Here is a 27,065-nt window from a genome sequence, read left to right as displayed (position 1 = left end):
CTATGGTAATTAAACAAAGATTCAATATGGGTGGCTGTTTTCAGCATTACATAAAAGGGCTTAATTCACAAATTTTTTATGAAATCCTCTTTAAAAGCAAAGAACTGTGCTGGCTGTTGTTGGTAAATGAAAGAAGAAAACGTACAGTTTCTCAACCAATCAGGAAAAATGAAGGCCTGCACCAAACTCCAAAGCCACGCAGAGGAGATATTAGGGTAACATAAGGGAAGACAGCAGAGCCTTCCAAGACAGGAAGATCTAGGAGGCTGCCTAGGAGCAAAAGCATGTGGCTGGGACCCAGACAGACTGGAGATAGAGCAAGTCATGCCAGTGCAAACAGGGCTCTAGGCAAGGACCCTGGATAAGCAATGGCAGAAAGCAAAAAGGCTGAGAGGCCAGGTGGCAGGCTCAGTGAGCAGCCTCTAATACAATTTCCCCATGACACAGGCAATGTGAGGTGAAGCAGCTTGAGACTCGACTGGGAGGCCCAGGAAGAAGCCACAAACTAGACCTGAAGTCAAAAGACCTTGGTTTAAGTTGTGGATCTACTGTCTACCAACAAGGTGACCAGCATCAAATTCTTCCACTTTTCTGAGGCCCACTTCCCTCCCTTGTGAAGTGCATGAAACCATCTCTGGCTGTTCCTGAGAGATGCTATGAGGCTAACTGGATTGTAAATACCAGGAAGCACTTTGCTATCATAAAGGCAATGGGAAGTTATTGAAGTCTCTGGGGAACAGGATGAGTGAAGGAAGAGTATTGACACCCTACTGATGTGAATGCTGGATGAAAAGTGAAAGAACATGGAAACAGGAGAAATAAGAGTGCGGGTTAGGAGTAACGAGGGCCTCAACAGGGGAGGCTGCAGTGGCATCAAGAAAGAGAAGGCCAAGAGCTCCTGTAAGATGAGCCACCATGGGGTGAAGTCAGAAAAGAGTAAAACAACGTGAATCTTAAAGCATAGCAGCTATCTGGGAGAATTTTGACCCACCCTCCAAACAAAGTATTCAGAAAACAGCTGACTTAGGTGTAGGAAATATGATGCTTCTAAACAGACTTCTACCCACACCATAAACAACAGCTGACTATGGAAGGAGAGGAAAAACAATCTTCTTGTAATGAACTCTTTAATCCTAGAAACTAGTATCTATTCTAAAAACATACAGCAACTAACTTCTATATACAATCAGGTACCATTTAGTCAAACACTACGTCTGAATTTCACCTTATTTCTAGCACCAATGTATTTCCATGCATGTTGTGATTTTATTAGAAGGTTGCAATAAAGGAAAAATGCACCGAGGGCACCACAGAGAGCTACTGATGTGTTACTACAGAAGCATCAGCATTCACCATGGATTAAACCTTTGGTACTAAACTGGCAGAGCCAGAAAGAGTAAAAAGTGGAAAAAAAAATGATGATGCTGAAGAAAGAATAACTCATCACCAAGTTCTCTGCATTAAAAAAGAAGAAGAAGAATGCAATCAATCAAGAAAGTCTAGTCACTCAAATCCACTAAACACACAGACTATAGAAAACATCACTATAGAAAAAATTCTAATTGTAAGGGCTGTGGCTTGTGTCTGAATGACAATGCCAACTGGTGCCTGAGGATTCACTACCTATGGTGACCAGGCCAAATCATAAGCCTTACTTCACACCAAAGAACCACTGCTATCACATACTTGGACTTGACTCACTATGTAATAAACAGGAAATAAGCTGTTTGAAATTCACACAATTTCTAAATAATATGATAGCACCAAGTGAAACTAGATTAGATGTGGTTAGCTGATTCTATCTAGTACCATGAGGGGCAAAGGTTTATCATTCTATGAGAAGAGCTTTTTCAAGTTTACCTAAGAAACATTTAAAACAGTTTATCACATGCCCATGTATGTTACTTTTATCACAAGAGCTAGTAAAGGTCAAGGTCTGCCACTATAGCTTTTTGCTTATATACCAAAATCTTTACCCAGATCAATTATTTTCTTTTTAAATTGTACATGTATAAAGAAATACTAACTAGCATCCTGGGAGTAACTTTTTCATGATCTTTGCTGTGGTATGTAAAAACAAACCTCAAAAGGCAATAAAAAGTGGGGGGGGGGGGGGGGGGGGGGGGAAACATCTGGATAGGCTCCAGAGAACTCACCCGTGCAAAGTCAAATGCGTATCTGTAAATAAGCTTAAAGTTTGTGGAATCATTTAATAATGATCGTAAATAATCCAAAGTATTTCTGAGTTTTTCTGTTGTATCACATCTAGGGAAAAAAGAAAACAGCAAATTACAATCTTTGTTTTGAAACTGGGACAACATAAAACACAACACCCAAAGGAAGGAAAAAAAAAAAAAACACCCTGAAGTTGGAACATATCCAAAAATGATTTTTTTAAAATAAATTTCATATTTATAGACAAGTTGATAGAATAGTAAATAAGCACCTCCTTACCACACCCCTGCTTCTGGCACATTTATGTTTTCCTCTGCACTATTTTCTATACGTGTGGAAGCTGCAAACATAATGCCAATGCCCCACTAAACACTTGGATAGTGCCAACCCTCTTCAGTCTATCACTTTCACTTTCTCAGCTAACATACAGTCCACATGCACATTTCCCAATTGTTCTCCAAACTTCCTTTACAGTGACTGTCATCATTTTTTAAGAGACAGATCAGTTATTTTTATAGCACATCAATTTGTCAGGTAATTTCTCCACAATTCTGTGTAGGCTCAACACTTGACAGGACCACTCCATGTAGCATTGTGTCCTTCCAGGATACCCCAGGGGGAGGCTCATCATGTCGCCTGTCTCATTACTGCTGAAATTAAGATGATGGTTAAGGTGATGTCTACCGGGTTCTCCATTTAAAGGTACTTGTCTCCCTTTGGAGTGTTAAGTATCTGTGGGTTGACACCTTGAGACTAAATTGTCTTGTTCCTCAACATTTTGCTCAATGTGTAAATTTTTTAAACTTCATATTTTCTTGATGCCCCGACATGCCCACAAAAAGACTGTTAATAGTCTGCCCAGGAGACCAGGTGCATAATGTAACACAGATGGTCCCTGCCGCTAATTCCCCTTCCTCGTCTCCTCAACTGACCTAGTGATATTGAAATGCACCAATGAAGTTCCCTCTTCCTTTCTGCTTGTGTTTTGCCTTCTCCCCCAATGAAGGCACTTGCGCATGGATCCAAGCCCATTCCCTGAGAGCACCTCCCCTATGGCCTGCCTATCTCCTCTCCAGATCGGGAGGTATAATGAATCATGCCTCTCCCAGTAGTTTCTGAAGCAGTGTTGGAATGATCCTTAAAGACCCCATGAGGGAGACTTACTCCTCTATTTACAATACACGTGGTTTTAGCATTCACTGCTGGTACCTGCTTCAATCAATTAGTACATCCTTAGATACAAGATGGTGGCTTTCTATCATCCTTCTACCTTTATTGGCTACAATTCTATAAAGAGCTCTATGCCCCACCGTTCCTATTTTCTACATTTAAATTGTTTTCCTTTTAATTCACTATGTAATGATCTGTCCCCCCCCACACACACTTTTTTTCTTTGTTGATGTATAAACTGTCCCCATTTGGGCAGTGGCCCCTTAAAACTGGCTCCAGTGCTCCCCCAACATGTCACAACCACTCTCTGAGCACTTCTTTGCTTTGTGGAACAAGATGTTCCAGCTTATCTTGTTCTTTGCCTGCCCCAGACTTAAAATCAGCCATTCTCCAGGAAACCCTGGTGACCATAACCTATTTTTACCAGTATGTAACAGTGTCTACTTTTTTTTTTTGGGGGGGGGGGGTTGGGGGGATTGAACTCAGGGGCACTCGACCACTAAGCCACATCCCCAGCCCTATTTTGTATTTTATTTAGAGACAGGGTCTGAGTGGCTGACCACCTCGATTTTTGCTGAAGTGGCTTGGAACTCCTGCCTCAGCCTCACGAACTGCTGGGATTATAGGTGTGCGCCACTGCGCCGGGCTTGGTGTCCACTTTTCATAAGTAGGGAGACTAATTGGTTATTTTTACAAATTAACTATTTGCAATATGCAGCCCTTAAAAATGAGAACCAAGAATCACCATTTTCACTAGCAACATTAAAGCTTTTCAATACTGCATATAGTTGCAAGTGTTTTTCTGTAGAATTTTTATCTACTTTTAAAAGTAGATAATACATTTAGGAAGTATTATCAAAATAAGTATTTTGCCTACCTTATGCACTAAAATATGGTTAATAATAGAGCACATTTGATTTTTAGCAATAAATTTGTCAAAGCTTTTTTTGTAGCTAACTACCAAGTCCTCACGATTACTATATCAACAGGATAAACTGCCAGGCGAGGTGGCACACACCTGTAATCCCAGCGGATCAGGAGGCTAAGGCAGCCTCAGCAAAAATTGAGATGCTAAGCAACTCAGCAAGAACCTGTCTCTAAATAAAATACAAAATAGGGCTGGGGATGTGGCTCAGTGGTCAAGTGCCCCCGAGTTCTATCCCTGGGACCTCTCCCTGCCAAAAGAGGATTAACTGTCTAAAGGCCCAAAATTAAATATTTAATTTCAATGGAACAGAATAATTTAGAATGTCCTTTATTTCCTTTTGATGTTGGAAAACAAACATTAAAATTAGAGTATTTTAGAAGTTATCAGGAAAGGTTTCTTCAAGGGCTTGACATATAAGCTGAGAGGTAAAACACACACACAGGTCCTAGGTGTTTGGGGGGAGGTGGGAAGGGCTCTCTAGATATTAGGAAAAGCATGTGCAAAGGCCCAGCAGCAGAACAGATCTCAAGGAAAACCACTGTGGCCGGAGTGGAAAGAATAGGAGGGAAAGCAGTACAACAAGAAACTGCAAGGGAGGTAGGGGGTAAGACTATAAAGAGCTTCTGTGATCCAACGTGAAGGCTTTTTTATAAATCCTAGAAACCATGGAGGCTACCTCCAATCACGGGAGATCAGGTTTGCAATCCTGAGGGGCTCACTCTAGACCCTTGTGGAAGAGGATTTGGGAAAGAAAAATCAGAGATACTAAAAGCCTAGTAAAAGACCTGGTGCAAGAATCCAAATGAGGGCCAAAAGGGACTAGAAAAACACACAAGAAAGCAGTAAGCAGGAGAAAGTCTTGGAGGTGGAGCAGTAGCAGGGATTACTTAGCAGTGGATACTCAATGTTATTATATAAATTATAATATTTATTACTAATAATGAAGGAAGGTCAAAGAGGAAGGAAGCTAGGCAACACCAAGCCCCTGCTCTTCACTAGAAAGGTCAAGGACCAGAGCCATAGGCCACAGGCCACTGGGCTGACAGTTTAGTTTGGTCCTGTGCAATGAGCAAGAAGTGCAGCTGCTTGTTTTCATCGGTTGAAGAGCAGGGACCTCTCATGGAGGTAACTACTACGTGGCAAAAAGAAAATAAAATAGCCGCAGGTTTTGGGGCACTGCTGCAAGGTAAATCATGAAGTTAGTTCTGCAGCTAAGTCTGGGACCAAACCCCAATCCTGGGAAGAGATGTCCCTGTGCTTGAAAAGATACTACAGAGTGCAGGAAATGAGATTTCATGTTTTAAACATAAAATGCACAGGGTTCCACTTCAGTACCCAGTAAGGGTGGTTACATGGCGTTAGAGTGCACACTGCCAATAAAGAGTTTAATCTGCTCTTAGTGGGCCTTGTCCATGTCTTAAGAGAGCCTCTGGATTCACCCCCCACGATGGAGAAAAGGCTGCTGAGTCAACTGTCCAGAACTAGAGGCTGCCATCTAGTGGCCATGCAACAAGGACACCTTCAATGGACTTTATTCCAACTAACAGCCGATGAAGAAGTGACGGTGAAGTTCAAAAGCCCTAGACCTGACCTTTGGAAAATAGCTATCTCTTCAACCCCAGTTTTATTCCCTGTGCGCTTCAGTGTACCCTACAGAATAACAGTCACAAAAGTCAGAATGACTGTGCCACACTTTGAAGGAGTATCATTTCCCATAACAAAACATACACACATATGGGGTCATTTCTTCCATGAATGTTGCTGCTGTAACAGGTTCAGAAATGACACATCAGCACAATGACCCTCAAAGGTTATAAAATCAAAAGTGGTCTCCCCTATTACCCAGGAAAAGGCCTCCCACCCCTTGACTTAGCCCAAATATACTTCTCCAGCCCACCATCAGTTTTACCCCAAGTCGGCTACACTTCTCCCACTCTTCCTTAAATTTAAACCCCACCCCACCCTCCACAGCAGCTTAATTCATAGTGGTAAACCTGCATGCTGGGACACAGCGGTAAATAAAACGGTCAGTCCAAACAAGAGTTGTGCCTTCTTGGGCCAAGCAGAATGGATGTGCCCGCCAGCCAGGTGCTGTTACTTCCTCATCCTTCTCTTAGCACCACCTGCTCCACACCGACAGGCCTGGGGGCAGGGGTAGTGTTGGGGAGCAGCAGGCAATTCTTGCAGATAGCATCAAGGAGACTCAGTTTTGAGCACCCAGGTGTAAGCCACATGTTGTCACTTTCCCCTCCCAATTTGGAAATGTTAGCAGAAACACCCAAGAAGTGACAAAATTGACTTAAGCTCCAGTTCCAAAATACATGGCCTTTCTATTTCTATCATGCACCCTGTACAGTAACAACCTCCTTTTTAAACTCAGCATTTGAAGCAAATGTACTACTATGGTCTGAATCTTTGCCCTTCCCCCCACCATTAATATGTGGAAATCTTTATCCCCAAGGTGATGGTACTAAGAGGTGGAGCCTCTGGGAGGTGACTGGGTCATGACGGAAGAGCCCTCGTGAGTGGGAGGCCTGAGGGAGCTCATCTACCTCTCCACTGTGTGAAGATGCAGCTAGAAGACACCAACTATGAACCAAAACATGGCCCTTCACCAGATACCAGAATGCTGGTGCCTTGACCTAGGCTCTCTAGCCTCCAAATCTGGGAGAAATAAAATTCTGTTGTTTATAAGTCATCCAGTCTAAGGTACTTTTTTTCTGGGTTTTTGTTGTTGTTATTTGTTTTGTGTTGCTAAGCAAGTGCTCTACCACTGAGTTAACATCCTCATCCCCTTGAAAATACTGTGTTATAGTAATCCAAATCATCTAAGACATATAGTAATGTATATAAATACAGGTTTTATCATATATGCATTAATTCCAGCTTTGAGCAAAATCAGAAAATCTAAAATGGCAGACAAAACAGATGATTCAAAAGATGAACTACTTTCCATTTAGTGTAAATTACCTGAGTTTGCTTATGTTTTAGATACACATACCTTAAATATACAGGCTGATTTAATTAGCATAATTAAACAGTTAATTTAATTAGCATAAGAAAAACAAGCCTATTCCTTATGGGTCTTTTACCTGAACACTGGTTCTATGTCCCTGCCCTTAACAGACTTTGTCTTGTTCATAGGTTGTTTCCCCAGGTCTAGAATATCTGCTTGGCATATCACTGCCTTTCAAATATTTGCTGAGCAAGTGAATAATCTAGGGAGGCTGGAGGGGGGTTCTTGAAATTGTTTAAACTACAAAGAACCTTAAAGGTCATTCTAAGTAATTATCTCCACCTCATTGATGAGGAAACAGTCTCAGAGTTTCATATCAGAAACAGAAAGCAGATTCCTGTATGCCTAAATATAATGGATCAGGCTAAATTAAAAAGACCAGGTGGCAGCCACTTGTGAGAATCCACCTACTACCACCTGCATCACACATCATGACAAGAGTTCCTGACAAAGAGCCTGTGGGAGAGTCTTGTGCCTTCAGAATAGAGCCACAGACTTCTTCCAGGAAACCTGTCTCTTTTGTGAAAGAAGCCCAATAAAAATGTGGCCCTTAAAACACAGGCAAGTCCTGACACCCAATAATATTCTTTTGTAAAGACAAAGGTAAAAAAGAGCTTAAAACTATTAAAAAATGGATATCAGATCCTCTTAAAACAAATGAAAATGGACCTGAAAAATGTTGATGGTGCTGCCTCTGAAGGCTTAAAATAAAATCCTAATATGGCCAAGCGTTCGTCGTCACAAGGACATGCAATAAAGAGCAGCCACTGGATGTTCTAGCCAGAAAGGCAGTGAGGAAAACAATCCTAAGGCTTCAAATCATAACGTGATGTTTTCTCCAATGTGACAAACATAATTACAAAGAGATTTCAGAGAATTTAATCCTACAATCCTAGAGCATGCTGACAGGAACTACTATCTATTAAAGGACTGTTGGGCTTTTACCTAAAAATCATCTGCCGTCAGACAGTATTGTAAGAGGAAGAATGTGACTTAAGAATCAGAAGTCTTGGGTTTTCAGCTGGGCATGGTGGCACATGCCTGTAATCCCAGAGGCTCAGAAGGCTGAGGCAGGAGGATCACAAGTTCAAAGCCAGTCTCAGCAATAGCAAGGTGCTAAGCAACTCAGTGAGACCCTGTCTCTAAATAAAAAACAGGGCTGGGGATGTGGCTCAGTGGTCAAGTACCCCCCCCTCCGCCGAGTTCAATCTCCAGTACCAAAAAAAAAAAAGTCTTGGGTTTTCTTCCCATCTCTGTTACCTTTATGTCACTAGCCTCTCTATGCTCAGTTTCCTCATTTGTAAAAAAAAAATTCTGGATGAAGCCTGACCTGTCTTTTTCACAAAGTAGTCCTGAGGTTTCAATGGAAAACAGTAAAAAGGTCTCATGAACTACTCAAGTACAATGCAAGTAAAGCACTACCAACATTAACAAGAGAATGTCGATATTAAAAGCTGACAAACTCAGGGCTGGGGATATAGCTCAGTTGGCAGAGTGCTTGCCTTGAATGTATAAGGCCCTGGGTTCAATCCCCAGCATTATAAGGAAAAAAAAAAAAAAAAAAGGCTGACAAACTCAAACATTATTTAAATAAAATCATAAAGCCATTTCAATTCCAACTTTACTCAAGTAAAAATCAAGGTCTGTTATTCCTAGTTAAAGTGAAAAGAAAAGTTATTCCAAGTATTTTAGGTGAAAGTTACTAGGTTAAAAATTAGCATTTGATCTTCAATACCATCTGAAATGTTCAGCCTTCACCCCAATTGCATCCTTCAAGACATAATATATCAGAACAGTTAGTTTCTTGAATGAAAACCTTCACACACACATACAAGTACACACATCGATAAGCACAGATGAATACATAGAACCATTGATTTTTTTTTTTTCTTCTTTTTCTGGGCCAAGTAACACAAACAAAAATATTATTTTTTAATCACTAGAGTAGTGAAGTTCTAATTTTGCCTAGAACTAAAATGAGTATTTTTACCCAGAAAGTTATACTTCACTAAACTTAAACTAAAAACCAGAGACATGCTTAGATAATACGCCTTTTCTTTTTAAGCTCCAAACATGCACCATCCAATACAGTAGCCAGCAGACACACGTGACTACCGAGAGCTTGGAATGTGGCTAATACAAACCGACCAGGTGGACCATAAACATATCATATGAGTATATTTTGACATTATACTCTAAATAAATAATGTAAAATATCTCATTGATTTATAAATGTTGGAATGATAATATTTTGGATATTCTGGGTTAAGTACGATATATTAAAGCTGTTTTTAATCTGTTTCTTTCTACATTTTTAACGGGGCCATTATATACACTCAACTATCCCCTGAAGTCCCAGGGAAGAGGCAACCTCCTGGGGATGGCAGGGTCCCCACTAGGGCACCCTCAGAACTTACTGTAGAGAAGTCATTCCTTTTAACCATTCCTGTAGAGTAAAATAACCCATGTTTTGAGCATCCAATTTCCAAGCTAGGACCAGCATAACTACCTATTAAAACAAAAGACAAATTAAATTTCAGCAATTAAGTACATCAGCATCCTGCCAAATGCTGCTAGTCCCAATGGTTTAGTCATTGAAATTGAACAAAATAACTTCAAAACTGAGTTCTAGTTTGGGAAACATCTAAAAATCTTGATAAAACATTTTGTGACAAGAGCCTAGGAGAAACATGTACTCTCGTGATGCCTTACAGTACAAGTAGAAAGTGCTCAACCTCACCAGAGGGCAATTCCTCAGGATCTATCCAAATTAAACCCAGATGCTCCTCAGTATTCCACAGATATACCTGCACAGGTACACACAGATACATATTTAATGATACTTACTACAGCGCTATTTGTAGTGACAAAAGGTTGAAACAGCCAAGTGTTGATTGATGAGGGGCTGGTTAAACACTTCTTCATTAAATATATTCCAATCAAAGGAATAATGTAACACCATTAAAATGAATGAGGTAGAGCTAACTGTTCAAATATGGAATAAATTCCAAGCTTTATTAAGTGAAATAGCAAGGTCCAAAATACTGTTAAAAAAAAATTAAAAGGTAGATGGCTGCTTGGAGATGTACACTGTACCACACATACTTATTAGTCTGTGAATTGGGCCATATACACTGGGGAAAACCATCTTCAAGTAGCCGGATACTCCACTGAAAGAGCATTGTGCCTGGAATAAGCCCAGGATGAGTGGGATGGCCCAATCACTCCCCATTGGGAACCAATCCCTCAGTGCCATTCTTGTTTCTACTGAGTTTTCCAAAATTCTGCAGGTATCAAGAACTGTGACAACTCAGCTTATGTTACTCACTGCTTAGCAATATCTCATGCAGCTACTTAAGAGAAAGATGGCACAGAGAACAAAAGTAAGTTATACCAAACACCTGCAGTGTAAAAACAAGCCTATATTTCAAAAGAGCACCCAGCTTCAAGTTATCCAGAGCCCTGCACAGGAACAGAGTTGAAGCCAACCATGACTGGGGCAGGAGCAGGAAGTCTTCCTTCTCATCCATCTCAAGGAAAGGTAAGGAACAACTAAGCAAGCATAGCATTCCTAAAAAGGTAAACAAGAGGGACAAGGCCTTCTTAGCGCCATCCTGCCACTCTACTGGGATGGCCATCTCTGGACAGTCATTTATACACCCGATTCCTAGACTGGGGCCAGGTATACATTCTTGGTGGGCACTCAGTTGTTGCAGAAAAAGGCACTGGGTAGAAATACATGTTTTTAAGATGCAGTTAGCCAGGAACCAAGATACTTGCAATTTCTTAATGTGCTTTCTTTACACAGACCCTAAGGGGTCACTTCCGGAACTGGAAGAAGAGCCCCAAACCACCACACCATCATCCATGTGTCCAACTGAATCAGATGACAGTGGTGGTGAAAGGAATTAGAGTGATATAAAAACATGAAATAATGAGGCAAGAAGTCGTTTAGAAAATCAATTTTAGATGACTTAATGAGCCTCTGAAAGCCCACATGTACATTAAAAACTCCAGGTTAGGGAGTATTCAGAAGATGCAAAAGATCTGCCCTTTTATCTGTTGACCACAGGCTAGTCCTCAAGCTGCAAATCCCCAGCTGTGTCTGATGCCTGAGGCATTAAGAAAAAGCCTTCAACTAGTGTTGACTCCAGGGTTCTCCACTTGGGAAATTTTATCAGTAAGAACCTACTGTATTTCTAGGACTTTTCATCAAGTAAATGACTACATTACAATTTTTCTTAAGTCACTAGGGTTTTTTTGGACTTAAAAAAATCTAGATTATTAGGCAGATAATAGTAACGACTGTTAAAAAGATTCTTTAAAAAGTCACTTAGAGTCCAATCAGCACTAAGAAGAATTTCCCCTAAAAAAGGGGTTATGAGTTCTTTAAATTATTCACACAGCAATGGATTTTCTCCTCAGCCCTCACATTTCTTGGAATTCTGATTCCTAATACATCAATTTACCCAAGTGAACTAGCCCCCATTTCCTAACACATACTATGTAAGTTCATGAGCTTTATCACTACTCAACCCTTCATTAGAAAGATTAAAAATTTCATTTCAAAACTTAAGTTAAAAAACAAAAAGTGTGAGGGTGAAGAAGCAAACACAGCAAGTCTGCATGAAGCAAGGCCAACCAGCCAAGGCAGGCATTCACACAGGGAAACCGCCTTTCACCAAGCAGACCTCCTCAAGCTCACGGACAAGAAAGCCAAGTCCTTAAATAAAGGATTTTGCCCTTAGCTTCATAAATCAAAGTAGATAAGAATTTTATAGGCCTGCTTAAATTTCATAAGCTATGAAGACAGGCGAAGTGAAGGTTTTAAATATTTTTAAAGTGCCTGCTCTTCAGTGAAGACAAGGCATCGTCTGTCACCTCATTTTTCAAATGTTAACATCTCTGAAATTGGGACGTATCCACAATTAACAGCATATCAAAATTTATTTAGCCACACTTTTTCTTTCTTAGGGATGATATAAAATAATCTAACTTCTATTGGTGTCATCTTGGAACTAAAGTACAATAATATATACTTGGAACAATATTCTGAATTTGGTCTTTTAATCGTCAACATGAATTTACATTTCAAGGCTTTCTTCTTACTGAAACAGAATTCTAAAGAGTTCCAAATCAAATTACCAAAAAAACAAAAAAAAACCCAATGGCAATAATAACTTTTTTGAGTAGTTATTACTCCCTTGAAGCACGCTTTCTTGCCTCTGAGATTAAATGCTCAGATAATCCTACACATACCTGCAAACTGACTCTGGTCTCCATCTCATCTTACTTCAGGCTTGGGCCTGTTGTGGGTTCCTCTGATCACAGGCCCATTTCTGTTTTCTGGATGGACCCCTAGATCCCCAGCCAGGCCCAACTCATTCCCTGATAACACTGTTAGAAAATAATCAAGCTTAGCCCAGCTTCCAGCAGAAAATTTCCTTCTGAAAATTAGTGAAATGGTCTTTTTTTATGTCCATGGACTAGATCAGGGAAAATACTATTGATCCAGTCAGTGATCCCCAAACCTTTATGCCAAAGTGAATAATTTATCAAGTTACCTGAACTGGAACCCACTAAAATACAAGACAAAAATCCACATGAACAAGTAAAAAGATATCCCAAAGGCACTTCGGAAAATTTAAATGTTATTTGAGGCAAGATGGTGAGAGGCAGAGGACAACAGAGGCACAAAAATGGTAAAGGTACAAAAAAAATCTAAAGAAAGAGTCAAGTCTCATTCCCAATTTTAAAAGCACAACAAATATGCATGGGACCGATACCTCTTGTAAAGTCTGAATGAAGGGATGATCTCTTGAGGGCTTTTCTAGATAATACATTTATTTCGGATACATTTGTTAAACTAGGGGCGTGTGTAAAACTGAACTGCATTGTTTATGAACTAGAGCACATGTATGAGCACAATTTTTCATTTTAGTGTTAAAAGATATTTTGTGGAAACATAAAAAAAAAATTCAACGACAACAAGATGCTAAGAATTAGGCAAAAATAATTAAGCATATAAAATAACTGATCTTTGTAAAGAAAATATTCTAGTGCATTAATACTAAAAAAAAGAGTAACCTTCTGAGCTAAATTCGACTGGAAGTAAAAGATCTGTGAAAAATTCATGGTAATTACAACCTACTCAAAACCTTTATGAATAATTATTCAAAGTTTAAGACTAACTCTACATTAGACTGAAAAAACTATTGAGGGGGACCAAGGTACACAGCATGCAGTGACTTGGTTCCCCGGTTGCTCTTGTCATTATAGGTACACATGCCCACACATTTTTAAAATATCCAATTACTTAATCACTGTACCTTTTAGATACAAGAAGTTAAACTAGAGGGGAAAAAAAAAAATCACCATCATTACACCATGCCACTTACAAATCAAACTGCATTTTCTTAAGTGACCTCATAAAAAACTAACCTATCATTATTTCTGTATTTTTGTTTTATTTGTAAAGGAACAAAAAATTTAAGTAATAAAAATGACTGAGTCACACAACTCAATAAGTTAGACTTACATTTTCTGGTTCGACCCCAATGTCTTCACAAAATTTTTCCATGCCTTCAGGACCCACAACATCATCAGTACCTGCAATGAATACAATCTTACATAAATTAAATCTGACCATGCACATGATTACTACTGTAGTAATATTACATCATTGAATAAGACTTACAGGCCCTAACTCCTTTTGGAAGAAAGAAATCAAGTATAAAATGAAAAATATTCTGGAATCCTTCATATCTTTGAGATTCTACAGAGTCTATTTGCCCAGGCTGGCCTTAAACTTGTGATCCTCCCATCTCAGACTTCTAAGCAGCTGGGATTATAAGCACATACCACTATGCCCAGCAGACTGATTTCTGTTATGTTATTTCTGTTAGATTATGTTTCTGCAGTGCTGGGGATGGAACCCAGGGCCCTCATGCATGTTCCGCAACTGCTCTACCACTGAGCAACACTCCCAGCCCTTGGTACAACCACAGTCTATCACTATGTCCTTTATAGAATATGCTTAAAAAGTTCCACTCTTACTTTGGTAATAATTTCAATATATACAATAATTATTAGGAACACAGCAAATAACCACATACTAATCTCTACAAAATTAACTGGAAAACAAATGTTTCTTTAACACAGAAATAAACAATCAAGTACAGTTGGTCTTCTATATTTGTTCTACATATGTGGATTCAACCAACTGGGGATCAAAAATATTAAATCAAAAAAAACCCCCTTGTGTCTAACTAAACACTTATAGACTTTTTTATTATCATTATTCCCTAAATAATACAGCATAACTACTACTAATATAGCATTGACACTGTATTAGGTATTATAAGTAATCTACATATGACTTAGGAGTATACAGGAGGAAGTACATGGGTTACATGCAAACACTGTGCCATTTTTATATAAGGGTCTTCAGCACTGTGATTTTTGGTACCTCCAGGGGTCCTGGAACCAATCCCCATCGAATAAGAGATGTCTGTAGTTATTTTGATCTTGATACAGGCAACAAGCTACTTTAGCTTTAGCTCTATTTCTGCTCATATGTTGCATCTCTACTTTCTCCCCCATTCATTTTTTTGAGTCTTGCAATTTGCTTTCTTCTACTTCTGTCTTTTCACTGACACTCCTCTAAGATCACCAATAACCCCCTAATTGTCAAGTCTAATAGATACATTCATTCATTCTTTATTTAACCTCTTTACAACCTCTGAAAATCTGAAGTGGTTTTTAACCACAAAACTGTCACCTCCCATGGCTTTTTAAGTGCATTCTCATCTGATGTTCCTCCTTCCTCTTTTGGCTTCTTCTGCTTCTCCTAACTTGATAAATTTGATGTGCAGAGTTCCATCCTCAAACTTTTTCTAGTCCATTCTAGTACACTCTCTCTAGGAAATTTCAACCATTCTTGAGATTTTTAGGTACCACCTATGTTTCTTTCTAGCCTGCACTGCCCCCCTTACTTTTGAACTGTATGCCTGCTGATTACCCTCACCTCCTGTTTAACTGCCATAACTAGACCTTTCTTCTGCCCCAATCCCACTCCTACTGCATTTCACTTTCAAACACCACCTCACACAATGGAGCCCATCACCTATCCATATAAAATATAGCCAAGCCTGCTTATCCTGATGTAGTCTGTCCGAACTGGTGGCACCAACAGAATTGAGAACCTGGGAGTTATCCTATATTCCTCTTCTCCCACACTGTCCATAGCCAATTGATTACTAGTTGAACTTTCAATTTAACTGCTCAATATTCTTAATGGTATCTCTCCTGTACCTCCCTGGTGGGGGCTTATTCTTTCTCTTAAAATCCCTGATCCATTCTATAAACAGGAGATCTTCTTTCCCAAACAAAATCCCATGCATCAGTGGCTTCCCAATGCCTAAAGATAAAGTCCAAGTCCTTGGCACATCAAGTAAGGTTCTCTATGATCTAGAAAACCTTCCTCTTCAGCCTCCTTTTTTCCTACCTGAAAAGCAAGTTTTCTAGCCAAATAGCTATTGCTGAATGAATAAAAATTAAGGTCCAGAAACACCCACTGACCTGCAGTTCACCATACTGTACTCTGTACCCTGGCCTGTCTCCCTCTTATCCTCTTCCTCACCTCTCCTCATCTTCTCTGGTTACCTCATTCAACCTTTAAGACTGGACCCAAACAGGCAGTCCTCTGTGATCCCATACAACGATGTGAATGGTCTCTCGTGTTTAGCATCCTGCATTCAAAAAGTGCCAGCCCTCAGTATTTATCTCAGAATTCCTCAAGAGCAACTGCTGTTTTACTCCTTCCACAACCTCAACATCTGGCATTGCTCAATAAAAGTTTACTGAATGATGAAACCAAAACCAAGATCACACTCTACAATCCTTCCTTAGCCTCTAGATCTAGCAAGTTGTCAAGTCCAAGAGAATGTACCATCTTACTGTTTTATTTAGTTAACTTTAACTAGACAAATCCTGGAATGTGCACTGTGGTAATTGCCTAGAGGACAAAGAGGGAAAAACATGGCTCCTGCCCTCCATGAAGGGAGCTTAAAGCATGGAATTACTTTCAATACAGAGTAGTAAGTGGACTGCAATAAAATGTTAAGGCAATGTTCTCAATGAAGGATAAACATAAAAATCACCTTGAGCACTTGCCGGAAAGTCTTGTGTCACCTTCTTTTCAGAAATTTTTGCTTACTTTAAAATGAAATTGTGCATTATGTTCATGTATTAATATACCAAAAAAATCCTAAATTAAATTAAACAAACTTTTAATTGATTCTTCCCTAATGGTTGAGGTAAGAAAACTAAGAATATATAGAAAAAAATATATAAAAAATAAAGAGGAAGTTGGGCACAGTGGCACACACCTGTAATCCCAGCAGCTTAGGAGGCTAAGGCAGGAGGATGGCAAATTCAAAACCAGCCTCAGCAACTGTGCGAAGCCCTAAGCAACTTAGTGAGACCCTGTCTCTAAACAAAATATAAAAAAAGTTCAGTGGTTAAGTGCACCTGGGTGCACATCCCAGTATCAAAAAAGTAAATAAAGTGGAAAAAAACAAAAATCCCAGAAGAAGGTAACAGAACTGAATATGTACAACAAAACTTTTTTTTTTTTTTTTTTTTGGTATCAAAATAACATATTTGTGATAAAAAGGAATATAGTGGCATGGAGAAAAAAATATCTGCTTTGACCATATTACGAAGAACTGAGTTTATACTCCCAAAAGTATATTTTATCCTAAATATATTAAAACAAACATTATTTTAAATATCAATAAACATTATTTAAAATCTACCCATAATCTTGCCACCTATCACTTCTCTCTCTTTATTTTTTTATTTATCTTTTCCATGCATTTAAATCTAGTTGTGATGATACTGGTCATTGGGATCTTAATTCTATTTTATAGCAAATTGATAGCAATATATCAATTCACCTGTAGAATTAAGATGATAATTTTATCAAGCTAATGAATGCTACAAGATAACATAAAGTGGTCAAAAAATGGAGTATGAGAGACAAAAAAAAAAAAGTATATTTAAAGCAAGGAGCTATGGAATGCCTTGAGTGACAAGACAGTAGAGATACATTTGGAAATGCAGACATACTAACAAAAATCTAGAAAAAAATCAATAACACTCCCACTTTCCGGCCACTGTAAGTAGGTATTAACGTAACTTTCTCATGATAGCCCAACAAGACCTTTATGCTGAAGTTCCCATTATTACACAAGGCTGCATCACTGAGGCAAAAGGGTCTTCTTTGGTAGTTTTTTAAAAAAATATATTCAAAATGATGTTTATTGTACCATTTATAATATGTTTATATTTATTAATTATACTATAATTATATATGTGATATATACATCTCTTCCTTCACTGTCAGACCATTTTGGCACTTTTTGCAACTGTCAATGCCTAACTTTAGCACCTGTTCCTAGTCTCTGATCTCATTTTTGTAAACCAAAAGAGAATTCTGCTATAGAACTTAATCTAAAATGGATGGAGGGACTACAGTCAGGGCTTGCAGAACTAATATGACCTATGTATGTGGGTGTTAGTGTAACTTTAAAAATCAATGTTGGCACTTGTGTATTTGGCTTAACTTCTTTTTCTTAAGACGCATTTCAGAAAGTGGAAATTACTTGATAAATAATTTATGTAAAACTGGGTTTCCTTTTTCAGATGGAGGTCTAAACAACACAGTTCCTGACCTCCCAGACAATCCTATCTCAAATTACAGAGAAGTGAAGTACCAAGATAGAAAAGGGAGTAAAACATACAATCACAGAGAGCAGGTAGAGGCCCCACAAAGGGGTAAGAGGGCTTTATTTATCAATCTTCTGAGAATCCACAATTGAATTGATAGGGATTCTGAAAGGTGAGAAGCTACATTCCAGAATATGCAAAGCAATGCTGGGGTGAACCAGCTAACTTGAAGCTGAGACAGGCTGGGCGCAGGCTGCAAGAGCCAAGGAAATCAGGAGGCAGGATGACAAATAGAACTGAGAACTCTGGAAAGAACTGAGTGATGGACCCCAAGGCTCCACATCCCTGCCCCCCATTAAAAGCATAACGAAGTCAGCCTTTATCCTCAGCTCAAACCAGCTGGCTCTCTCCTAGAGACAGTACCACAGCCAGGGCACCCGGGCCTTCCTCAGGTAACCAAACAGCCAGCAGATCACAGCTACAGCTACAGCACATTCTGTCAGTTATCCTGGTTTTTCTCACAGTTCATTACTCTTAATACTGACCCACACTTTCAACCCATGTGCTTGAGATATTCAAAGTAAAAGTAAGTAACTGGAGCTTTCAGTGATTCCCAATTTGAAGCAAATTTCCCTAGTGATAAGATAAAAGGAAAAAAAAAAAATGAAAAAAACAAGGGTAGGTATAAAACTCAGGAACAGCCATATCCATAGAAACATTTTGCTGAGATGAATTACAAGGAATCACTCAGCAAGAATCCCAAGGAAACTAAAAAACGTGGCTTAATTTTTACTTTCAAAATGTCACCTTTCTTCAGTCAGAAAAAAGCAAAAGGAAAATTCCACTCTATTCCCTTTTTAAAGAAAACAGTTTATACTTGCCTATAAAGGAAGACACAAAAAGTCAAAATACCTGTGCTACTATGGTGGGATTCTATTAAAAATTTCCTTTTTATATTATATTTTCATACAAATAAATGTGAATCAATATTGGAAAGCAAAAGATCTTCATAATTTTTCTCCAGTGGAAAAATGCTCCACTTATTCAGGACCCATTTCCTGAACCCTTGGCAAAGTGTCAAGTACTTTTTACTAGGATTACAAAATGTCTTCAAGAGACTCATGACCTAAGGAAGTACACAAGAAAAGATAAAATTCTAATACCATGTAAGTGTATGTACAGTGTCCATGCCCTAACAAACAAAATCCAGGTGAATCTAATTAATGAGGAGAATTTACTAGAAAGATACTGGGAAGAACTTCCCAAAATCCAAATAAAATCAGAGGAATCAGGGATGTAGCTTTTCAAGTTCATCAACAGGGGGCGGGGGGTGGGGACGACATTTGTTTCCCAGCTTAAATCTAAAAATCCCCCCCCAGAAAATATGGTCCCTCTGGACCAACCCCTGTAACCAAAGGGGAAAGGCTCATCAGAAAAAGGATAGTGAGGGTAGGAAAAAATTGCCAGATAAGATCAAGGAGAAAAATCTTCATTTTTATACTCAATAAAAAGGGATCAAAATAAGTTATGAACAAAGTCCTAATTTTTGGACAAAGAGGGTTATTAATATAATTAAGGGGCTTAAAAGATATAATACTAAGAATTAAATAAGAACTCAATGCAGGTTTTTCAGAATTAAACAGAACTACTACTGTTGGAGAGAAAAGCGGAGAGAAATCTTCCAGCAAGAGGACAGAATTGTCTTTTATCCTGTAGGTAGCAGGAATTTCTAAACAGAGGGCAGGAGGGTTTCAGGGCAGATATTGTTAGAGAATGACATGAATGTTCTATTCTGTTTATTTATGTTTAAGTAAGACAAAAGACCTGGTCTAGAACAGAGACTGATAACAGGAAAATTGGTTTGAAGGTTGCTGGAACTGTTATGAAAAGGGAATGAAAAACATGAGGAAGAAAAAAGGTTAAAGAGCTTACAATTCAACTTCATCTGAAAAATGTTTCCTTTTCTCTTTTTTACACCATTCACACAATACAAGTCCTAGATTGCAATATTAAAATATCCAACCAATTATAGTAAGTTGCAAAACTAAATTTAAGACATTTTAAATGAAAAAACAAACATTTTATGCCAAATCATCTTTCAAAATAGAGACATTTTAATATAAATTCCATTGTACTACAAAAGGGATCAACATGGCAAAGCTTATTTTAACTTCAGTGCTTAAATCAAATAATTACCCATTATCAGCATTCTAAATAGGTCTCCTAGCAATCCAAAGTATTTCTCCCAAGTGCATTTCATCTTTTCAGTTCCCTTCTAATGTTCTGAATTCTTTGGCTTAGCTGCTGACTATAAATAGGACATTTAGTGATTTGTTTCAACTACGTCCCTCCCTTCCGTTCTCCCTCTCTTCAACAGGGACACAAACACAATACACAACATACAAGCACTGAATTTAAAACTTGTTAAATTCTTTAACCTCCTCTAAGGCACTTCTTTATTTTCCTAAGGGCAGTCTTCCATGATATAAATGATTACCCACCTGCGTATTCATAGAACCACTCTAAGCACCTCTTATTTGAGAAGGCTTCCTCTTCAGTCTTTATTCTAGTTGAATCATATTTTCTATACATGCTAGAAATTGAAAAGGTAGTTGTAAGTTATTTAAAGATACCGAGTTCTTTTAAGTAGCAGATAATTTTTACTTTTATATAAACAAGACATTCACTCAATCAGTATTTTAAGTATTTTAAACAGATTACTCCCTGGATTTGCAAACAGCAGCTTTTCTAACTACGGTGTTGAAATATGGTCATACACCTTAACATAAAATGAGATTTTTTTGCTGAGGAACAAGTAATCAGTAAGAAGTACAACATTTATTTGATATACTCTCTTCTCATGAGCTAGAGTTTACTAAAGAATGATAATAAGGGGCTGGGGATGTGGCTCAAGCGGTAGCGCGCTCGCCTGCGTGCGGCCCGGGTTCGATCCTCAGCACCACATACAAATAAAGATGTTGTGTCTGCCGAAAACTAAAAAATAAATATTAAAAAAATTCTTTCTCAAAAAAAAAAAAAAAAAAAAAAAGAATGATAAGACACAGCAACAAATGTCTAAGGTGTTTTCTTCAATTAATGATCCTAAAAATCACTTGTGTCTCTCCATTAAGTTCTGACTTCTGTCTTATAAGTCAGGCTAAGCATGCTCTATATATGATATAAGAAAGACCTGTCAATAGGAGACAACTCAAGAGCACACTGAACAAGTACAAAGAAACATTAATTTATGTTCAAGCTTCCAAGGGGGAAAAAAAATTCAATCATAAGGTTGACAAGAAAAAGTGTCTTGGATGAGTCCTTGATTAGTGTAAGTCTTAAAGCCTCAGAAGAGAGAAGCATAGCTCCCACATTCCACACTGTGGCCACATAGCCTAAGCTGGAGAACTGAATCAGGAAGCACAGCCAATGCTCCTGCTATGTGGCAACAATTCCTTATCTCCTAATCAGGGATGGAGGTCCTAGAGCTTCCTCACTGGAGGGGGGAGAGTAAGTAGGCAGTGGTTTTAAAATCATGACTTGCATATGAAAAGTATAAGTACAGACATTTGAATCTATTATTTGTATATAAATTACCTAGAGAGTTATGGTTAAAAACACTTATAAATAACTTTTATTTATATAAGAATATACAAGATGAAATTCTTTTTTTAGTGTACATTTACTCCAGACCTACACAATCAGATTATCTGTATAGACCTCTGAATAGAAATTCCTGGTTTTTATTAAAAAAAAAAAAAAAAAAAGAACACAGCTATAAGGATATTTAGTAATCGAAACTGTAAACCATAGCCACATGCAGTACTGTACACCCGTAATCCCAAGGATTCAGAAGGCTGAGGCAGGAGGATCATAAATTCAAGGCCAATCTCAGCAACTCAGCAAAAAGGCTAGGTATATAGCTCAGTGGTAAAATACGACTAAGTTCAATCCCTAGTACCAAAAATCACACAAACAAAAAAACCTGCAAACCACAATTTATAACTTTTCCTATAAAACATGGGACTACTACCTGGAAATAAAGGTAGTATTATAAAAGGTACTGGTCAAGGGTTTAGACAGATCTTCTTTAATCCCGGGCTCAGACATTCCTGTCATAGCTCAAAGCCTATCAGCAATCAAAACCTGAAGTCCTTTGTATGACACTATAATATTTGATTCTGAATTACTTAAAAATGTTCTACATAAAAAATGGACCAAGATCATACAGTGGAATATCATTCAGCAAATGAATAAAATATGGATAACTGCTATTATTACACAGATGTGCCTAAAAAACATAAGTGAAAAGAAGTGAGATACAAAACATCATTTACACAAAATGTCCATAAAAGCACATGTATCTGCAGGGACAGAAGGTAGATCAAAGGCATTGCTTGGGGCAGTGAGTAGAACCGGGAGTGGCTGTGACTAGGCATCAGGGATGTTTCCGGGTTGATGGGAATGTTCCAAGCTGGACTACAGTAATGATGTTCACAACTCAGCTAAGAAGAAACCACTTTTGTACACTTAAAATGTATGAACTTTAAGGTATATAAATAAATTGGCTTAAAAAAAAGACTAAAAATTCAGAAATTGCAACTGCCAGTTTTTAATCTGATTTTATCATATTAAATTATATTAGACTGTGGTGAAAAAAATAACAAGGATTACAAAGGCACAAAATGCTAAGTGGTTATTAGAATTAAATAATTCCCTGATAATAACATTTCATACTGACAAGAAGACATAAAGTAACCTGGTTTAACAAAACTAAAAAACACTGTCCTAAAGATTATGAGTGATCCCAGCAACAAGATGCTAAGACAGAAGGACCCCATGTTGGGGGCCAGCCTGGGCAACTTAGTGAGACCCTGCCTCAAATTTTAAAAAAATTTAAAAGGTCTGGGGACATAGCTCAGTGGTAGAGTACCCCTGGTTTTAATCCCAGTACTGCCAACACACACACACACAAAAAAAACAAAACAAACAAACAAAAACCCACACATTGCTACTGATTATCTTCTAAATTGTCTTCTTTATTACATAATATTTTCTATTCATTTGAAATATGAACAGTGACATTATTTTCACATTTTCAGAGTCCATCTCTGTATTCCTCCAACTGAGTTGTAGCAAATATATCACAGCAAGGAAGAAACAGAAAAATCTCATCTAAATCCCCTCAATTTAAGATGTGAAAATTCTAGGCTGAATGAAGTGACCCACAGAGCCAGAATGGGGAAAGACGAGAAAAGACAGAAAAGATTAGACTACGATGTTTTACATTGTTTAAAAAAAAAAGAGATAAGGGTTTGGTGGCATGTGCTGGTAGCTCCAGCTACTTGGCAGACTAAGGCAGGAGGATCACTTAAGTTCAGGCATTCAAGACCACTCTGGGCAACACTGTGAGACCCCGTCTCAAAAAGAAAAACACAGGAAAAAAAATTGCTTATTAAAATCAAGGTGAGACAATAAAGATTAAACATTTAACAGGCCTAAAATAAACATTTAACAGGCCTTTGGAGTCACCAAAATTAACAGTTCACTTGTGTAAAAGGGAAGTGGTCTGAACAGTCTAGTTTTTCATGGTTTTTGTCAAATCCTCAACCATCTGAGAATAAACCTCCATGTGGCTAACATTCTGGGTAAGTGTAGAACACGCAGTACAGGTGCATTGCTCCAGCCCTGTGGCTGTAGTCAGAGGGTGAGACACTATGAAAGAACAGACAATTTTGTGGTCCTCACGAGACACCAACAGTAAGGCTTTCAAAGGAAAGAAACTACTGCTACTCCAGTTTTAATGGATCCACGAATTGAGACAAAACTTTTATCTCTAAAAACTCAAATTATCTATTTTGTTTCTGTTTTATAAAACCAGACATAAAAATACATAAAAATAAGCATCATTAAATAATTTCACTTTGAAAGATCATCTGGCAGAATCAAAACAATGTTCCAGGTGGCATCTACACACTAAGAAGACCCTATCAGTATTTTCAACATGCATGTCATTAATATGAATCTACAGTCTCTAAACCATACCTATCATGTCTACTTTTCTTGGCAGATAAATCATCTCCAGAGGCAGGTCTTCTCTTTTTCCTTGGGGGCATCACTTTACTAAAGCAGTCTGAAGAACTGCAAGACCGCAGGCTTCCTATAAAGAAAATTCAGAATACAAATTAAAACATGCTGCACAGGAACTCCTACAAACTGTATGACTGCTAAATTTAAAAACAGCCATGGCTTGTATTGTGAAGGGTTTGATGTTATCAGTATATACTATAGAGAAAATGGTTTGTAAATCCTCTTTGAAAAAATGTTAGTCAAGGAAAAAACCTAGCAATGACACAAAACAAGTAATTACTTCCCACCACCCAAATCATACCAGAAATAGAAGCAAGCTCAATTTTAATTTACTCTCCAGAAATACTAACGGAAATCACCTAAACTTTTGGCTTCTCTTACACGTCAATGTTCCTTCAAGAGAAATGTACTGCTATTGCATTTATCTATTTCATTAGGCAAGGTCCGTTCAATCAGGAACCGTGACTCTAAAATACATATAAGCACATCAATCCTAATGCTCACAAGCTACAAGGGAAATGATTGGCCGAGGGGAGAGATTGGGGTGTTGTGGCGGGGGGGCGGGAGGGGTCATGCAGAATCTGATGTGGCCCTGAACAAAACACAATAACTTTTCTTGTTTCTGCCACTTGAAGAAAACTCTGCCATTTTTCAGTCAGGGTTTACAGTCAGGAAAGCAAAGCTTTCGTTTGGTAAAAAGGTATTAAAATTTAATAACAGACAATAAGAATTGCAAAGAACACTCAGTGAGCACTTACTGGGAGTCTGTCCTCCTCTTAACTTTTGCAGATACTAACTCAGGTAAGTTCATAACAAGCCGCTGAGGAAAGGACCACTGTTGCCTCACACAGGGAAGAAAACAGAGAAAGCTAAAGTGGAAAACTGGGATTCAAACTCAAACGGTCTTGCTTCAGATTATCCTAAACCATTATAAATTACAAGACAATTATAAGATAATTAAATATCCCATTTTGGCACAAGTGCCATCAGATATGTCATTTGGTTCCCACAATAACCCTGAATGACAAGCAGGGCAAAGATAATTATCTACTTAACAGATGGGAAAAAAATCAAGGCTGAGGCATTCAAGTGACTTTTCAAGATTTGTGAAGCAAAACATGGTGAATTCTGGTCCCCACATCCCTCCCCCTTTCTTTGGCTCTTGGTTGAGGGACCTGGACTCTCAGGGAGCCATGAAAACAAGAGAGCATGTGAATGCTGCTGGAGTTTGGCAACCTGCACTCAATGAACCATTGCCAGCTCTTTGCTAACGATGCAGCAATTGCTAACTTACTCTGGGTCCCTTGATTGTAATCTGAAGAATGGGACAGTGATATTTCTCAGGATATTCATAAGGAAAAACATTCATTCAGTAAATACATAGGTACCAAAGCAAGCACTGTGTTTAGGTACCTGCAGCAGAAGTGTAAGGGAACCCAAGAAGCCCTACAGCAAACCAGCTCTCAGCCACTATCTGCTACCACTCCTTCAAAGACAGTTATAGTTTGGATCTTTAAAGTTCCCTGAAAAAATCATATGTTAGACAATGCAGGAATGTTCAGAGGTGATATGATTAAATTATGAGAGGTGTAACCTCATCAGTGGATTAATACATTTGAGATTAATAATGTGAATGAACTACTGGGTGGTAATTGTAACCATGTGGGTGTGGTTGAAGGAAGTAGGTCACTGGGGATGTGACGTTGGACTGTATCTTGTCCCTGGCTCTTCTCTCACTCTTCTGCTTCCTGGCTGCCATGAGCTAAGCAGTTTCCTCTGCCACACCCTTCTGTCATGATGTTCTGTCTCATCTCAGGCCCAGAGTAATGGAGCTGACTGACCATGGACTGAACTTCTGAAATCCTGAGCCTCAAATAAGCTTTCTTATTATTTTGGTCCCACTAATGAAAAGATGGGTAGCAGGAAAGTAGAGACTGAGAAGCAGAGAATTAAGAGCAAAGCTATGGGTAATATGGATACTAAAGGGACTAAGAAAAGAAGGTGACAACCTTGGCAGGGAGAAAACCCAAGCTCTCCTCTCCTCTATGATATCCTGGAAGCCCAAAGAAAGAGTTTCAAGGTGGAACTGTTCAAATACTGCACAGAGGTCCATCAGGTAAGGAGTGAAGGCACACACTGCATTTAACAATGAAGTACAGGGGCTGGGGATGTGGCTCAAGCAGTAGCGCGTTCGCCTGGCATGCATGCGGCCCGGGTTCGATCCTCAGCACCACATAATAAACAAAAATGTTGTGTCCGCCAAAAAATAAATAATAAATAGTTTAAAAAAAAAAAAAAACAATGAAGTACAGCAGAGACGGACCTGGAGAGAGCAGGCTAGATGGAAGGTGGTAGGGGAGGGATGTGAGGTGAGGAAGCGGACAGGGTATGTGTGCAGAGTTCTCTAAGGACACCTGCTCTGAAGACAAGGAGAGGGCTCTCAGTAGCTGAAGTTATAAGGCTGCTAAGAGCAATGATCAGGGCTGAACCTGAATCCCAGGTCACATTTAGGCTTCTACCACTGTGCTAAGTTTCTTTGGTGATAGCCTTTAGGGACATACCAGGGGAAAACACCCTTTCTGTTATGAGGCGAAATGACCACCCAAATGGGCTATAGCCCAGAGCCTGTTTCTACCAGCCCCTGAGCTCAAGCAGCTTGCACTCTCAGCCCAGATTCCATGCAGGTCAAAACAAGATGACCTCCAGCTACCTTTCCAGGGGGCCCAACAAGACCTATCCTTTCAGAAAAAAAGTACCCCTAATATGTCTCTCCCCACAATAGGGGAAAAAACTGGGGAAAAAAAAGAATAACCAGACATAGAGTGCTACCCCCACACCGATACTCCATTCATCTTCCCTGGAAAACAGTGTCCTGTTTATAAACAACACCAAAATACCAAAGGTCCAAAGAACTGTAGTGACCCAAGTTTTCACAGATCACCAATATTTAAGAAAAAG

The 27,065-nt window shown here is 38.7% G+C and overlaps 1 protein-coding gene across 1 annotated transcript in view; it reads right to left on the bottom strand.

Annotated features, from left to right (window-relative positions):
- The window catches only part of Dcun1d4 (defective in cullin neddylation 1 domain containing 4), a 70,698-nt gene that overhangs the window by 15,310 nt on the left and 28,323 nt on the right, over nt 1-27,065 (bottom strand). The window contains 5 exon segments of the mRNA XM_046459770.1: nt 2,157-2,265; nt 9,707-9,798; nt 13,828-13,898; nt 20,522-20,613; nt 24,063-24,177. Of these exon segments, the coding sequence (XP_046315726.1) occupies nt 2,157-2,265; nt 9,707-9,798; nt 13,828-13,898; nt 20,522-20,613; nt 24,063-24,177 (479 nt within the window).

The sequence above is a fragment of the Marmota monax genome, unplaced genomic scaffold (assembly GCF_021218885.2).
Source record: "Marmota monax isolate L192 unplaced genomic scaffold, Marmota_monax_Labrador192_F-V1.1 WCK01_AAM20220418_F8-fsc00025, whole genome shotgun sequence".
NCBI lineage: Eukaryota > Metazoa > Chordata > Mammalia > Rodentia > Sciuridae > Marmota > Marmota monax.
Note: the sequence above shows the minus strand (reverse complement) of the source record. Positions and strands in the feature narration are given on the sequence as shown.